The sequence below is a fragment of the Brienomyrus brachyistius genome, unplaced genomic scaffold, assembly GCF_023856365.1.
Source record: "Brienomyrus brachyistius isolate T26 unplaced genomic scaffold, BBRACH_0.4 scaffold34, whole genome shotgun sequence".
In the NCBI taxonomy this organism is placed as follows: Eukaryota; Metazoa; Chordata; class Actinopteri; order Osteoglossiformes; family Mormyridae; genus Brienomyrus; species Brienomyrus brachyistius.
The window spans coordinates 916,523-932,116 of NW_026042309.1; the positions used below are offsets into that span (position 1 = coordinate 916,523).

At 42.0% G+C, this 15,594-nt stretch overlaps 1 protein-coding gene across 1 annotated transcript; it reads right to left on the bottom strand.

The window, feature by feature from the left end:
* Window positions 1–375: 375 nt before the first annotated feature.
* Window positions 376–3,210, bottom strand: LOC125721555 (uncharacterized). The gene is made up of 2 exons (XM_048997527.1): window positions 2,547–3,210; window positions 376–1,268 (listed from the first exon to the last, which is right to left on the bottom strand). The coding sequence occupies exons 1-2, from the start codon at window positions 2,656–2,658 to the stop codon at window positions 523–525; spliced, it is 858 nt and encodes a 285-aa protein (XP_048853484.1). The 5' UTR covers window positions 2,659–3,210; the 3' UTR covers window positions 376–522.
* Between the last annotated feature and the right edge of the window lie 12,384 nt (window positions 3,211–15,594).

Genomic DNA, 15,594 nt, shown 5'->3' on the forward strand with positions numbered 1-15,594 from the left:
TTAATTAATCCTATTTTTATTTCTTAAATATTCCCTCCACCACCCCCATTCTCAGGAGAACTGCTTTATTTATAATTAATCTAATCCTATGTTGTACAATCTAATCTTAACCTTATGTTAACTGATCCTATTTTTATTTCTTAAATATTCCCTCCACCACCCCCCCTCTAAGGAGGACTGCTTTATTTATAATTAATCTAATCCTATGTTGTACAATCTTAAGCTTACCGTAACCTATCCTATCTTATCCTATCTTTCTTATCTTATGCTATGCAATCCTATCTTATATAATCTTATCCTAAACTTATGGTGATTTATCATGTCTTTGTAAAACATAAAATGGTATACAAGTTAAGACTATCTTAACTTGTCCTATCTTAATCTTATTCTATACAATCTTAACCTTATCCTATCTTAATCTTATCCTATAGTACCTTATGTTATAGAACTACATGGTAACATATCCTAATTTTATCTTATCCTAAGTATGTATGACAACTCTCGTGTAATTATGTGCTGAATCTACAGGGAAATGTAGCTATGTGCATCTGACTGATAGCCCATTTCCACACCCATCTCCTGAGCCCTGGGCATGGTACTTAGCTGCTCCAGTGCATCAATAGGAAAGATGAACTCATCTTCATCAATCCTACGCCTCTTGGATGAATGAGTACCCTCATTATCCTCATTCTTCCCCTGTTTCGCTAAGTTAATTTCATTTAAATGTCTGTTCCAAAACTCCTGACACCAGTACTCAGTAAAGCACTTGGCGTCATAGGTCATTTTAGAGTACTTGGTTACATAAAAGTTATACAACCAATAGAATTTTTCCAGGTGAGATGAGGCGGCTACAGCCTGTGCTGGAGCCTGAAGCAGAGGGGTCAGATGAACCAGGCCTGGAGCTGAATATGGATGTGGAGCTGGGCTAACAGGTGTGAGTAAGTGTGGCGATAAAACAGAGGAGCCCATAAAAAGAAATGGGGATGAAACAAAAGGGGAGGGGGCTGAAGACGGAAATAAAAATGAAGAGGAGGAGAAGGTTGGTGAGCTGGGCTTAGGCTCTAACCCCTTCTGTTGGTCATACCTCCTTCTTCGCCCTGACCGGCCTCCCGCCGTATTTCTACGGCGGCCTGTGCCCTGCTGACCCCTGCTGGTTGCCACCGGGATGGCAGCAGATCCAGGAGACGCAGACGTGGTCAGGGAGCTGGCTGCCGGCGGCCTGGTGCGGCACTTCTTCCAACGGCCAGCATCACTGGAACTGGTTTGTCCTTTGGGATTATAAAGACAGGGGACAGCATATTTAATTTAAATGAAACATTATGTCACTGTACAACAACACTACATCACAACCATCACAGATATCACACTTAGCAGTCGGTATTGCACACTAAGAAAAATTCTGCCGTCTTTATTGGATACAGGAAACACACGCTAGGGAAACTTATGCGCTGGTCTTGACTTGGGCCGTCTGCGTTTCAGCAGGGGAACCTGACCTATAAAAACAAGCCAGTTTGTGCACAGATTCCCTGATACGCAGAACAACAGTGAAAAACAACACTGGAAAGGTTCATGTGCATCAAATATAGCAGCCCACTCAATCCAAATGCTGGCATCAACAACTGACTATTAAGTCAAATCCTTTACATATCTTACACTTTCCATAAGTTGCATTATTTATTCACTCTCAAGGTACCAAACTAAGATTTATGCTTTTTCTGATTACTACCGCGTTTCCCCGCAAATAAGCCCTAACATGATTTTTCAAGAAGCTCGTAATATAAGCCCTAGTTATTGTCCCATGGATTGTACGGTAACTAGAATGAGATGCGGTTGTACTACGAGAAGGCTACATGGACAAGAGGCGCTCATTTAAGGACAGAGTTATTGCTAAACATGAGAGATTGGGGACACTGGTTCTACAGGAAATTGAGTTGCGAGATATTCAGGACGGAATTTGGAACTTGGAGATTTACGATGATGTTCCAGAAGAACATGACATTACGACTATATTTGAATAAACATATGCAGTATACAGCAGAATTTTGTTCATGAATAGATTCACCGTCAAATTGTTTACATGGAAAGATACTGTTAGAAGATGACATGATGTCTGTGTTTGAATAAATGTGGATTTTTTTCATGAATACCGGTAAATATACTGTAGCATGTTATACTTGGGAAAATACTACCTTAATATAAGCCGTAACGCGTCATTTGGAGCAAAAATTAATATAAGACCCTGTCTTATTTTCGGGGAAACACCGTATATTAGGACATATTCAGCTGTTACTTTACCACTTCATGATGATTTTCTCTGATGTTTAAACACAGCACAGCCACAGATTTTACTGATTTCATTATATAATGCAGTAGACATGCAAAAAGACTCCCGTATATTAAAGCTAAAGGCGAACTACTTTATTATTTAGACATGTACTTCTAAAACAAGATAACAGAACAGAAGATTCAAGAAGAATAGTCAAGCATATTCTGACTTTAACTCTTTAAGTGCTGAGTTAGTCTGGGCATCATTTTGCCATCCTTACCTCGGCCAACTGGACCGGGGATGTATTCCGGGGCGATCCGCACACTGACTGCACCTTTCGGCAGCAGCCAGTCAATCCTCTGGAGATTCACGGTGGTTTTCACGATGGACATCTTTCGCGTCTTCTCTCTTGCTGATAAACTGCAAGTCTGAGCTGCTTTAAATGTTCAAATGAAAACTCTAAACGGAATAAGAATTGTTATGATTCGGTTGCTAAGCTACGGTGGCCGATTGGTGTCAGCGCGCTGCAAAGTCTTCAAACGCTTTAATCAAATGACAAAACATACGATCTACATTTACAAAAGCGCAGAAACGTAGAAGTACCACAAAATTTTAAGACAAGTTTAAAAACATATAAGCGCTGAAAATCCGCTCACAACACAGTTGTGAAGTTTCTGGGTGACAAAGAAACAAGACGGACCAATTATGGTTTAACTGTATATCGAATGTTTACGAAATGTCGATATCTTATCAAAACAGGATATAGAATGAAACACTACATTATATCAATCAATCATTCGGTCGCCATTAAAAATATAGAATAATATTCCTTCCTTGTTATAATTAACACGAGAGCTGCGGTCTTGAAGTTGCACAGACTCCCAGAATTCATAGCGATAATTACGCGACCCATTCAATTAGTGGGTTTTTTGATAATTGGGAATGGGGAGGAGCCATTGGGTGCGTTCGACTTCACTTAGGTCTGACTGCAGCTGACGTGAGGGGGAGCGCCATCTGCCGGCGGCTGCAGGAGTGTAATATAATAATATAAACTGTAATATAAACTTGTAATATAAACTGACAGCAGCCAAACTAGACAACTTCTACTCCTCGTAGTGCGAGACCTGACTGAGATGGCCGCACTTCCAAAAGGGTGTAGATACATCTATACAAATATCACCTGCATGCACATTACCTCTTCTACAATAACCAACTCCTGATCCAAAGTGCTAGCAGTGAAAAGATAGCTGCCAGGAAAAAGATCAAATACATTTATTTCAAGGATTCAAAGTTTTTATTGTCATGCACAGAATACAATGCAATTCTTACTTGAATGCCTTCTTCACAGATTAGACGATTAAACACATAAAGCAGTGCAACATTACAGTAACTAACAATAAATAAACGATTAACTTATGTGTACTATTAGAGCATTAATTGAAACTTTACTTCTTTACAGGCTTTTCGGGAGAAATAGCAGATAACGTATCGGAACTTCCAGAGATACAAACGTCATGCGTGTGACTAAAATTGTTCAGCCAATAAGGGCAAAGTTGTGTCACGGAGGCAGTTCCAGTTTGTGCAGCCGGCTGAGAGGTTTTTTTAATTATTTTTGTTATTGAAGCTTTAAATTACAACAGAAGTAATAGCTGACCAGTGACCATTAAGATTAACAAAACAAACAAGAACATTTACGAGACATTTACAAAATAAGCCAGGGGCACATAGTAGCGACATTTACAGTTACGCCGGCTGAAAGGTGCTGCACGATCTTACTTGCTCTCTGCACGTGCTGCACGATCTGTCACGATCGTCTTGTAGGTTTTTGTACCATGTGACTTGGTGACGTTAGGTGACGTTATGCAGGGCCGGCTTTATGTCGGACAAAAGAAATCTAACCATGATGCAGTAATTCTAGAGGCAGCAAAGCAGACTAACCAAAGATCTCATAGTAAACAAAGGAATGTGATACTGCAGTTAAGTCTCGGAACAAAGCTTTTACAATGTTAAAAAGTACTCACAACTTTCAGAATTTGATTGAGTACAAAAAGTTGCAGGCTAACGTAAGGAGGGTAGTTAAATGAGCAAAGAGGGAGTTTTGGAGGTCCTTCTGTAATTCAGTAGGACGGGAAACTGACATTAGTAAAGTCTGGGGAATGATAAAAAAGATGCATGAGATTAAAAGGGAGTATGGATATTCAGTTCTAAATGATAATAACATAATAACAGTTACAGATGGGGAAAAAGGCAAAATGTTAGTTTTGTGGTTTTTCATTCCCTGCTAAATCAGAAGTCAGAAGCCGCTGGTGTAGATCCAAATTCAGTCTTTATTGCAACAATTAAGTTACAACCAAGGCCGGACACTTAAAGTGTGTCCAGTACTGTTTTATACCTATTTTTATACAAGTTCTTATCATTTAACAATATCTCGTCACTTAAGCATCATCATTCCTTCAACCATTCACAATCATTGTTTTTTACATCAATCCACACCCCTAGGTGATAAGTTTGTCCATCAATTCTTTTACTGTTTGGTCCCTCAGCCGAACGTAATGGTGGTGCGACCATCTCCACTTGGTTTTTTAAAAATGCTCAGCCGTGAACTTTTGGTGAGCCTGTTGCACATTGTCTAATTAGAGGGTTGATAATATATTTGTCCTTCAACATAATGATAAGGCATAACACTAATAAAGGTGGATATTCATGCATTCAGGGCTAACATAAAGTAGCTAACAGAACATTTGAGGCTAATACAAGGTGCAAATACATACTCAATTGATTACATTGTGTTGATTACATTATAATGATTACATCACGGGTATTTGGCATGCTTTTTAATAATACCGTAATGATTATATTCTACATTGTATAGTGCTAAATAATATCCCATATATTTCCCCCCTTTGGGATTCTAAAGTCCCACACACAATTCTGTCCATCCAGCCTAGGAGGGAGGGCTAAAACCCTAAGATCTAGGGAAATTCCACTCCCAGCCCGCCACAGGCGCGGCCCCCCTTCGGGGTCCATGGCTGACATGGCTCACAAACTATCAACACTCAGAATCAACCAACAGCAATGAACTCCCCAGGATACATTGCATATATTATCAGGAATACATAATCTACCAGGAGTACATCACCTACCACAAGCTCATTACATAAACATATACGGCTAATGCAAAGATAACTGAAAGGTTAACTGATAACACTGTAGATTACTATAACAGGCACTCTGTCATGAGCAGGAAAGTCCCAGGTGTCGTGGGCGGCAGGCAGGCTGCAGCGTTTCCAACATGGAGTATTCACATGCGGTACGGCCGAACTTCAGCTATGGGCAGGAGCGTATCCAAGGTGTCTGTTGGGGAAAGCGCCCGGCGTTTCCACCCCAACTCCACATTCATGAGACACACACAGGTTACAGTTTTACTTGCAAGGGTACCCACACTCTCTGCAATGCAAACTACAGCAGAATGTGTTACCAAGGGTGGTTCCCCTTGGCTTCTTTATTTATAGTCAATGGGGGGCGCAAGAGAGGGAAGTGAGATTCTTATCTAAGTAGGCAGCTGTTAACCACCTACTTAGAGTACAATAGCTAAGAGTATGTGGCTAGAAGATAAGAAATAACGTATACATATATATTTACACTCATTGCTGATCATACAGAAATGATTAACAACTGTTTCTTCAACCTAACAGTGTCTATGTCGCCATCCGTTTCCGTGTTGGTCCAGGAGGTTTCCGCTCCAAACGGTCCTCCCACCACTTTAAACATTGCAGCTATAGTCGCCTGCTGAGACAGCGCTCTTCCCACTAGGGAGCGAACAAGAGGAACTACACAACAAAAGATTAGTAGCAAAGCAAGAATGAACACAGCACGCACACAGAGTGCTTTCATAAGGGCTTACTGCCAACTACCCCACATATTATAGCACCAGTCAAACAACCCGTCATGTTGTCCCGAATTTCTCGCCATCTCATCCTGTAACCCCTGCAACTTTCTCATACCCTCAGTAAATGAAACATCCAGGGCTGTATTATTGGGAATAAATGTACAGCACTGATCCCCGAACAGCACACACACTCCCCCTTTTTCTGCCAGGAGCCAATCCAGGGCCATCCTGTTCTGTCATGCCATCAGACTGGTGGCCTGAAGCTGCTCCCCCAGAGATGCGAGTGCCTCCTGAGTATAGTTGATAAACCTCTGCTGATTATAGTACAAATAATTTTTCCATTCCACATTTTTGTTAACAGTAGGCCAAATTAATATTGATTCAAACCCTGCAGCTATCTCACTTCTCACCTTATATTTCTCTGGAATGCCCCTCGGCTGGCATATGGCATCTATATACACACTAGGATCATCTTCGCAGCTCGTAACAAACCTGTGGGACCTAGAGGGCTGTTTGTCAGAGTAAATATCCACCTGGCTAGCTAACATCCCCCTAGTGCAGAGGCCTCCACAATTATTGGGGAGAGGAGGCCTCAATCCTCCCTCCTGACCACACAGCCACCACGTATCTGCCAGAGGTACGCTCTGGTTCTCTAATGCATCCAGCGGAATGACATCCGAGTCCTCTATAGGCCTGTGTGGGGGGCTGACGTCTGAGTCCTCTATAGGCCCGTGTGAGGGGCCGACGTCTGAGTCCTCTATAGGCCCGTGTGAGGGGCTGACGTCTGAGCCCTCTATAGGCCTGTGTGAGGGGCTGACGTCTGAGTCCTCTATAGGCCCGTGTGAGGGGCTGACGTCTGAGTCCTTTATAGGCCTGTGTGAGGGGCTGAAGTCTGAGTCCTCTATAGGCCTGTGTGGGGGGCTGACGTCTGAGTCCTCTATAGGCCCGTGTGAGGGGCTGACGTCTGAGTCCTCTATAGGCCTGTGTGAGGGGCTGATGTCTGAGTCCTTTATAGGCCTGTGTGAGGGGCTGAAGTCTGAGTCCTCTATAGGCCTGTGTGAGGGGACCGACGTCTGAGTCCCCTATAGGCCCGTGTGAGGGGCCGACGTCTGAGTCCTCTATAGGCCTGTGTGGGGGGCTGACGTCTGAGTCCTCTATAGGCCTGTGTGAGAGGCCGACATCTGAGTCCTCTATAGGCCTGTGTGGGGGGCCGACGTCTGAGTCCTCTATAGGCCCGTGTGAGGGACCGACATCTGAGTCCTCTATAGGCCTGTGCGAGGGATTGACGCCTGAGTCCTCTATAGGCCTGTGTATGCATCAAATATCATATATATCCATCCATCCATCCATCCATTTTCCAAATCACTTATCCTACTGGGTTGCGGGGGGTCCGGAGCCTATCCCGGAAGCAATGGGCACGAGGCAGGGAACAACCCAGGATGGGGGGCCAGCCCATCGCAGGGCACATTCACACATCATTCAAATATCATATATATAATTTATTAAATTTAGATTTAAGTTTGCAGTCAATTCAATTTCCACGTTTCTCAATTTTCACGTTTTCTTTTTAAACGCAATTATGTGAATTTTAAGTAAAAATGTAGAATAAAATTATATCGTGATAATTATCAATATCATTTCCTATGAAAAAAACTTTACTATTGTACAATATTGCCCAGCCATAGGCTGATTTCAAAATTGATTTACATATTGTCTGTCTGTCATTATACATAAGAACATAAGAACATAAGAACTATACAAACGAGAGGAGGCCATTCGGCCCATCAAGCTCGCTTGGGGAGAACTAAACTAATAGCTCAGAGTCGTTAAAATCTTATCTAGCTCTGATTTAAAGGAACCCAAGGATTCAGCTTGCACTACATTATCAGGAAGGCTATTCCATACTCTGACTACACGCTGTGTAAAGAAGTGCTTCCTTAAATCCAGCTTGAAATGTTCTCCCGCTAATTTCCACCTATGGCCACGAGTTCGTGTATTTAAACTAATGCTGAAGTAACTATTTGGTTGAACAGCATCCAAACCTGTTAGAATCTTATATACCTGGATCATGTCCCCCCTCAGTCTCCTTTGCTTGAGACTGAACAGATTTAGCTCAAGTAACCGTTCCTCGTATGACATTCCTCTAAGACCAGGAATCATTTTTGTGGCCCTACGCTGCACCTTTTCTAAGGCCACAATGTCCTTTTTAAGATATGGTGACCAAACCTGCACACAATATTCTAGGTGAGGTCTCACCAAGGAATTGTATAATCTTAGCATTACCTCCCTTGACTTAAACTCCACACACCTGGAGATATACCCCAACATCCTATTGGCCTTTTTTATTGCTTCCCCACACTGGCGAGAATGGGACATGGAAGCATCAACATACACACCAAGGTCTTTCTCATGATCAGCTACCTTTATTTCAGTGACACCCATGAAATACCTGTACTTTATATTTCTGCTCCCTAGATGGAGTACCTTACATTTATCGACGTTAAATTTCATCTGCCAGGTATCGGCCCAGTCACTAATTAAATCAAGATCCCGCTGTAGCTGCTGAGCCACTAATTCAGTATTTGCTACACCACCCACCTTGGTGTCATCTGCAAATTTCACCAGTTTACTGTATATATTGGTATCCATATCATTTATGTAAATTAGGAACAATAGTGGTCCTAAAATCGAACCCTGCGGTACCCCACTATGAACGCAAGCCCACTGTGACATTGTGCCTCTCATAACTACTCGCTGTTTCCTATCTGTTAACCAGTTATCAATCCAGGTCGCTACGGTACCTAAAATACCTGTCGCTTTGAGTTTAAGTAGGAGCCTCTTGTGGGGGACAACATCAAAAGCCTTTTGGAAATCTAAGTAGATGACATCATAGGCCTTCTTATCATCAACTTCCTGAGTAGCTTCCTCAAAAAACTCCAACAGATTTGTTAAACAGGATCTACCTCTCCTAAATCCATGCTGGCTATCCCGCAAAATGTTATTGGAGTCCAGGTAATCTACCATTTTCTCTTTGATTATAGCCTCCATAACTTTACCAGTTATACAAGTTAGACTGATTGGCCTATAGTTAGACAAATTACTTCTATTTTTTGAAAATAGGCGTTATGAAGGCGTGCTTCCAATCAGAAGGTACCACACCTTCAGATAAGGATTTTCGAAACAGTAAAGTTAAGGGTCAGCAAATAATATCCCTCATCTCTTTTAACACTATAGGTAAGATGCCATCAGGGCCCTGTGATTTATTTATTTTGAGCTTAGCTAGGCTTTGCAAAACATCTGCTTCAGTTATATATATATTAGCTATAGACAATGCTGGATAGGTAATAACTGGTAAATTACTAAGGTCCTCAACAGTGAATACCCGTGCAAAACTATCATTGAACTCATTTACTATATCAATGTCGTTTACTATTATAAGACCCTTACTATCCTGCAGATTAGTAATTTCAGGTTTTAGAGCTCTTTTAGAGTTAAAATACTGGAAGAAACTTTTAACGTCATCCTTAGTTTCCAATGCAACCATCCTTTCGACATTTCTTTTAGCTCGTCTAATATCATTTTTTAACTCAGCCTGTAGACTTAGATATTCCTGCTTAATTCTGTCATCATCAGTTATTTTCCATTGCTGGAACAAAGCCCTTTTCCTCCTTACTTTATACTTTATTTCCCTAGTAAACCACCTAGGTTTCAATTTCCTAGATTTATTCTTGCTGGAAACAGGTATGAAGTCCTCTTGCACTTGCAATAATGTGCTTTTAAAAAATTCCCAGGCCTCTTCAACAGTTTTGTTATTTAACTCCATCCAGTTCACAGTTTCTAGTTTTAGTCTCATACACTTAAAGTCAGCCTTCCTAACATTATATATTTTTGATTTGGACTTAGCTCTTCGAACACTAAACTTAACCTCAAATTTGACCATGTTATGATCGCTACTGTCAAGTGGTTCTAAAACGTCTAATTTACCAATCCTGTCCTGGTTATTAGAGAGAACAAGATCAAGAATGGCATCTCCCCTGGTAGGGGTGTTAACAAACTGAGTAAAAAAACAATCCTGTACTAATTCCACCATCTCCATTTCATTTTCTGAAGAGCCAGTGACAATGTCCCACTGCATTCCTGGTAGATTAAAATCACCCATAACTACCACATCATTTTTATTGCTCATAGTCCTAATATCACTGTATAATAATCTGCTTTCCTCAGCAGCTATATTAGGTGTTCTGTAACAAACACCGACAATTAGGCTATTTGAGTTTTTAGCATCTAATTTTTTCCCATATTGCTTCCGTAGTTTTATTTATATCAGTAAGTTCCCTTGCCTGCAAGTTTTCCTTTACATATACTGCAACACCACCTCCCTTTTTTCCTATACGATCCTTACGGAACAACGTGTAACCATCCATATTATATTCTTGTCCATCCTTTTCACTCAACCACGTTTCAGTTATTCCTATAATATCATAAGAGTCCGATGAGATAAAAGCCTCTAAATCATGAATTTTATTCCTAATACTTCTGGCGTTTAAATACAGACAACAAAGGGTAGGCCTATTACGGTGCCCACTTACAATATGATTATTTGGGGCTTTCCGTTTCCCCCCACTGACATAGTTAACTAACCTCCCTGCCCCCCCAGTCCCTAGTTTAAACATTCCTCAACTATTCTACACATACGCCTCCCCAATACACTGGTTCCCCTCTGGTTCAGGTGCAACCCATCCGGCTTGAACAGGTCCCACCTGTTCCAGAAGGTCCTCCAATGCCCCATAAACCTAAACCCCTCTTTCCTACACCATCCTTTTAGCCATGCATTTAATTTCCTTATCTCAGCTAACTTAGCCTGACTTGCACGTGGCACGGGGAGTATTTCGGAGAATACCACCGTGGACGTTCTGCTTCTAAGCTTATTGGCGACTTCTATAAATTTATCCTGCAGAACAGCCCTTCTACCCTTGCCTATGTCGTTGGTGCCAACATGCACCACGACAACTGGATCCACCCCAGCTGGGGCCAAAAGCTTATCCACACGATCTGGAAGGTCTCCTACCTGGGCACCAGGCAGGCAAGACACCGTACGGGACCCTCTATCACGCGTGCACACATAACTGTCTACTCCCCTAATAATGGAATCCCCCACTACCACAACCTCCCTCTTCCTGGGGGGAGGGGGCTCCTCAGTGCCCAAGGGCCCACCTGCCTCCCCAGTCCGTTCCGGCTCTAAAGCTGGAAGAACCTGAAACCTGTTCGACACAGTCACCTCAGGTGATGCCGCCTCTGCAACGTGTGTACGCCCTTTCCTGCGTCTACGACCTACGGTCACCCAGCTCTCTCGACCTCTCTGCTCTTCATTCTCCCCCCTCCCGGCTAGTGGCGTACACACCTTCTCCCTAAAAGGCGTATTAACTTGCTCCTCTAACTCACTGTTGCATTGGATGAGAGCCGGTTGCTCCTCAAGGTCGCGAACCTTGACCATGAGCGAGTCCACTAGCTTACATCGCTCGCAGATGAAGTCCGACTGGACACTAACGTCCAGAAGGGCAAACATGTTGCAAACGCAACACTGAGCCGGCCCCATAATTAACTAACTCACTATGACCCCGTACTCCCAGCCCAGTAAATTTATATAGCGTATTTAACTTTAAAGATTAATTAGCGTACCGTTAAATGCAATAAAGTGCCGAGTACACTAAAATAAGTTACTTGGGTTGAAACGGAACTTAATTATTATTTTTATTTAAAATTTTAAATCCGATAAATTTACTACTACTTACCAAAAGAACTTCTGCCTGAACCAAGTATGAACTAAAAACAAAACGAAATCGAAGTTTTCGAAATCGAAAAACCACAAAAACCTCGCAGAATTAATCAGGATAAAACATATAAAACGATAAACAATAAAAACTTTACGATTAGGAAGCAATCAGTCCCGTGTACATGATCAGCCAGAAAATACTTGCATTCATCTAAACTTTTATAAACTTTAAACTGCCTTTGCTTGCTGGCCTGTGGGCTGATGGACAAACTAGAATGCCTTACAGGATAGGATAGGATGCACACTCTTTATTGTCCATTAAATCCCTCTATCAAGTGTCAATAGGCTCCAAACAACCAAATGTAATTAAAGAAAATTTAAAAAAGGGGAAAAAATACAGAAATAACCCAAAATAAAAAAATAATAAATAAATAAAGACTAACCAAAGTAACTTAACTGTCCCCCTCAGTTATCAGTCATCTCTCAGTCATCACCCTGACTAAACTGTATAATGAGCAGATGGGACTGTCAGTACATGGTTAGATCGTGTTTAATACAACAACTGGAATACTGCATACAAGGCACAAAAGCACTGTGGGGAATAAAGCATTATGGGAACAGTAGTTCTATTATTACACCTCCTCCTTTTAGCTTAAGTCAAATGTGCTGTGTACCTTTTGACATTAATTTCTATTACTGCTATCAACAACCTCCTTCTCTCTCTCTCTTCTACTGAACTTCCCTCTTTGTTCACAAGTCCATTCTGTCAGGTGGTTTTCCAGTCAACTTGACCTAGTAACAGTCCCTGTAGGCCAAAGATGACCTTTATCAGTCTCTACCACATATGGTCTAGGAGTATCTGCAGGTCTGACGACTCCCAGCAGTCCCTTCTGTGGTAATCCAAACTGTCTGACCAGATGTCAGTTCTGCGAGAGGTCTGGAGCGGAGTCTGCGGTTGTAGTGTTTTGCCTGCTGACGCCTTCTCTCCTCATCCTGCTTGCGAAAAACTTGCAGATCTGGCCATTTAGGACCCAGCTGTCCACCATCTGGCTAATCTGTGCTGTGATACCGGGCCACCATACTAACAGTGTATCTTTGGCTCGGCATTTTGTAATTCCCTGATTGCCTTCATGCAGACGCTGAAGAACATCCGCTCTCAAGGGGGGAGGTATCACAAGTCCTTCTCCCTTCATGAGAAGGTCGTGAACAAGGTGAAAATCCATTGTGCGCTGCCAGTATGGTTTAATGTCTGGATCTAACTTACATCTCTCTGGCCATTCTGTGAAACAGTGGTTTGTCACTTGTCTGCATACGTCGTCTTCTTTCTGCGCTGTCTTTATCTCCTCCAGCCTTTTGTCTCCACGTCTTTCTCTAGCTGAAGATGCCGTTCAATCAAAATGAATATTTTACTCACTTATCTTTTGGTCTTTTATGATTCCATGTGTACCACCTCCAAATTATTTTGAAGATTTGAATTTCATTGTATCCAAATTAATTTGGAACGGCAGACAACCCAGGAAACGTTTCTCAGTTTTACAGCGCACCAAATCAGACGGTGGCCTCGCCCTCCCTGATTTTAAGCTCTAGCATTGGGCATTTCAAATTAGGGCTATGCGCACTTGGACAGACGCAGGCCGTGTAGTGTCGTGGAGAGGTATTGAATCGGCTATAGTGCATCCCCACGGACTCCAGGACTTACCTTTCCCAGGGGTAGGTCTTCGTAAATCACGACACAAACTTGGTTGTATCTTTTCATCCACCTTAGCTGCATGGTACAACGCCGAAAAAGTAATAGGTCAACAATCTCCTTTATGGAACAATTTCCACTTTCTGTCAGACTATAAAGCTTTTGTTTGTCCCCCCTGGTCATCCAAGGGGGTTTTCACATTTTCTAATACGTTTTATGCGAATGTTGTGCGCACATTCCAGGACATTCAAAAAGAATACAGTCTGCCTGGCTTCTCATTTTTCTTCGACCTCAGGCTACGATCCACAATGAAGGCCTATGCTGTGCCATGGAATTCTGTCTTAGATGATCACCCAATGTTTAGCTGGATCGATCCTGTCGAGGCATCTAAAGGCACAGTCACAAACATTTACAACAATTTACTCCTTAACGTTCATAAGCCTTTGAAGATTCTGTCAAAATGGGATTTAGAACTTTCTAGGTTAGGATTCCACCCGGTTTGGGAAACAGTGCGGTCAAATCTTTGCCTTACTTCCAAAAACCTTAGTCATTTACGTATTCACTTTAAAACTATCCATTGTTTCTATTGTAACTCTACAAACGGTATCTCATCAAACCTGCTCCCCATCCATACTGCAGCATTTGCAACACTGACACTACCGGTACGTTTCTACATGTTCTGGGACTGTCCAGTGACCCAACATTTATGGAAGCTTGTCACTCGTATGTAATGTGATCTTACTGGACTATACTTTGACATGGAGCCTTGCTTACTATTGCTTAACGATGACTTGATGTACCAGTTCTCATTACGTGATAAAAAACTGTTAAAGGCAGGCTTTACAGCTGCTAAGAAAACCACACTACAGCGATGGATACACCTTGATACAAACCTGAAGCAATTCTGGATTGTCTCATTCCATTACATTGTCTGTTTAGAGTATACAACTGCAAAGATTAACAAGGCAAAGCAATCACTGTAAATACCTGGAGGAATATGGCTGCTGCTCTTAAAGAGCTTCTTTGAATGGTCTAGTTTATATGAGTTTGCTGCCAACATGTCAAGTGTGAAAAGTTGTTCTGTGTTTCCTTTTCTTTTTTTCTTTTCTTTTTTCTCCTTTCTCTTGCTGCTTTTTTGTCATTTATTCTTGTGGTATCTCTGTCCTGTATGTGTCTTCTGATAAATTGATGGAATGACAATAAAATTATAATCACAAAAAAAACAGCCTCAACTACAACATTATACATTTTTGCTGTACACAGTATCTTGTCACGGTTGATCAAAACATGATTCACCCCTGTACTCCCATAAAGTGTCCTGTAGGGCCTGGATTAGGTCCACAGCTCTAGCTAGATCAAGGGAAGGTGCTTGAAGCATGTCTGACAGATATTTGGCTTCCCCAAGAATCTTCCTAAGAACTGCTAGAATTCCAATAAAGGTAAGGTCTACTTGTGAAAGCAGGCCCCGTGCATCCACTGATCTCTCCGCACTGCTCTCTCCATCTATCTCATGTAGTACACGCAATACAGCTGGCAGTCTGTCCATCAGATTTTTACATGCATAGTACCTGCATGCCCCTCTGGTATCACTGACTTTCTGTAGCTCTCTTGGTGCATCCTGATACATGTCTTGTTGAACTGACAACCATTTCTGGTGAACATAAGACCCTGACATGTACCAATGAAAAAAAACATGAGTTCCATGTGCGATCTTTTCAGGTATCGTGATTTTGTTGAATTGATAGATTAATTGTTGTGGCCAGCGTGCGTATATAAGATCCGGTTGTAGTTGCGTGTGCGACCACCCTGTAACCGGAGACGTGACTCTCCATGTGCCAGTATCTCCTTTTTGGGTCACCCCGTTCAACAGCAGGGCCATATTTAATCTCCTCCTTAGCTTCCGCTTCTAAATGGTCAAAAAGAAAAAATGCTTGATCAGCAGACGACAGAAGCCGGGCCCGCATACAAACTCACACCTC

Coding starts and splice junctions, on each gene's coding strand:
- LOC125721555 (XM_048997527.1), bottom strand. CDS start 2,658: ATGTCCATCGTGAAAACCACCGTGAATCTCCAGAGGATTGACTGGCTG. Junction 1,269..2,546: donor CCCCGGTCCAGTTGGCCGAG/GTAAGGATGGCA, acceptor ATAATCCCAAAG/GACAAACCAGTTCCAGTGAT.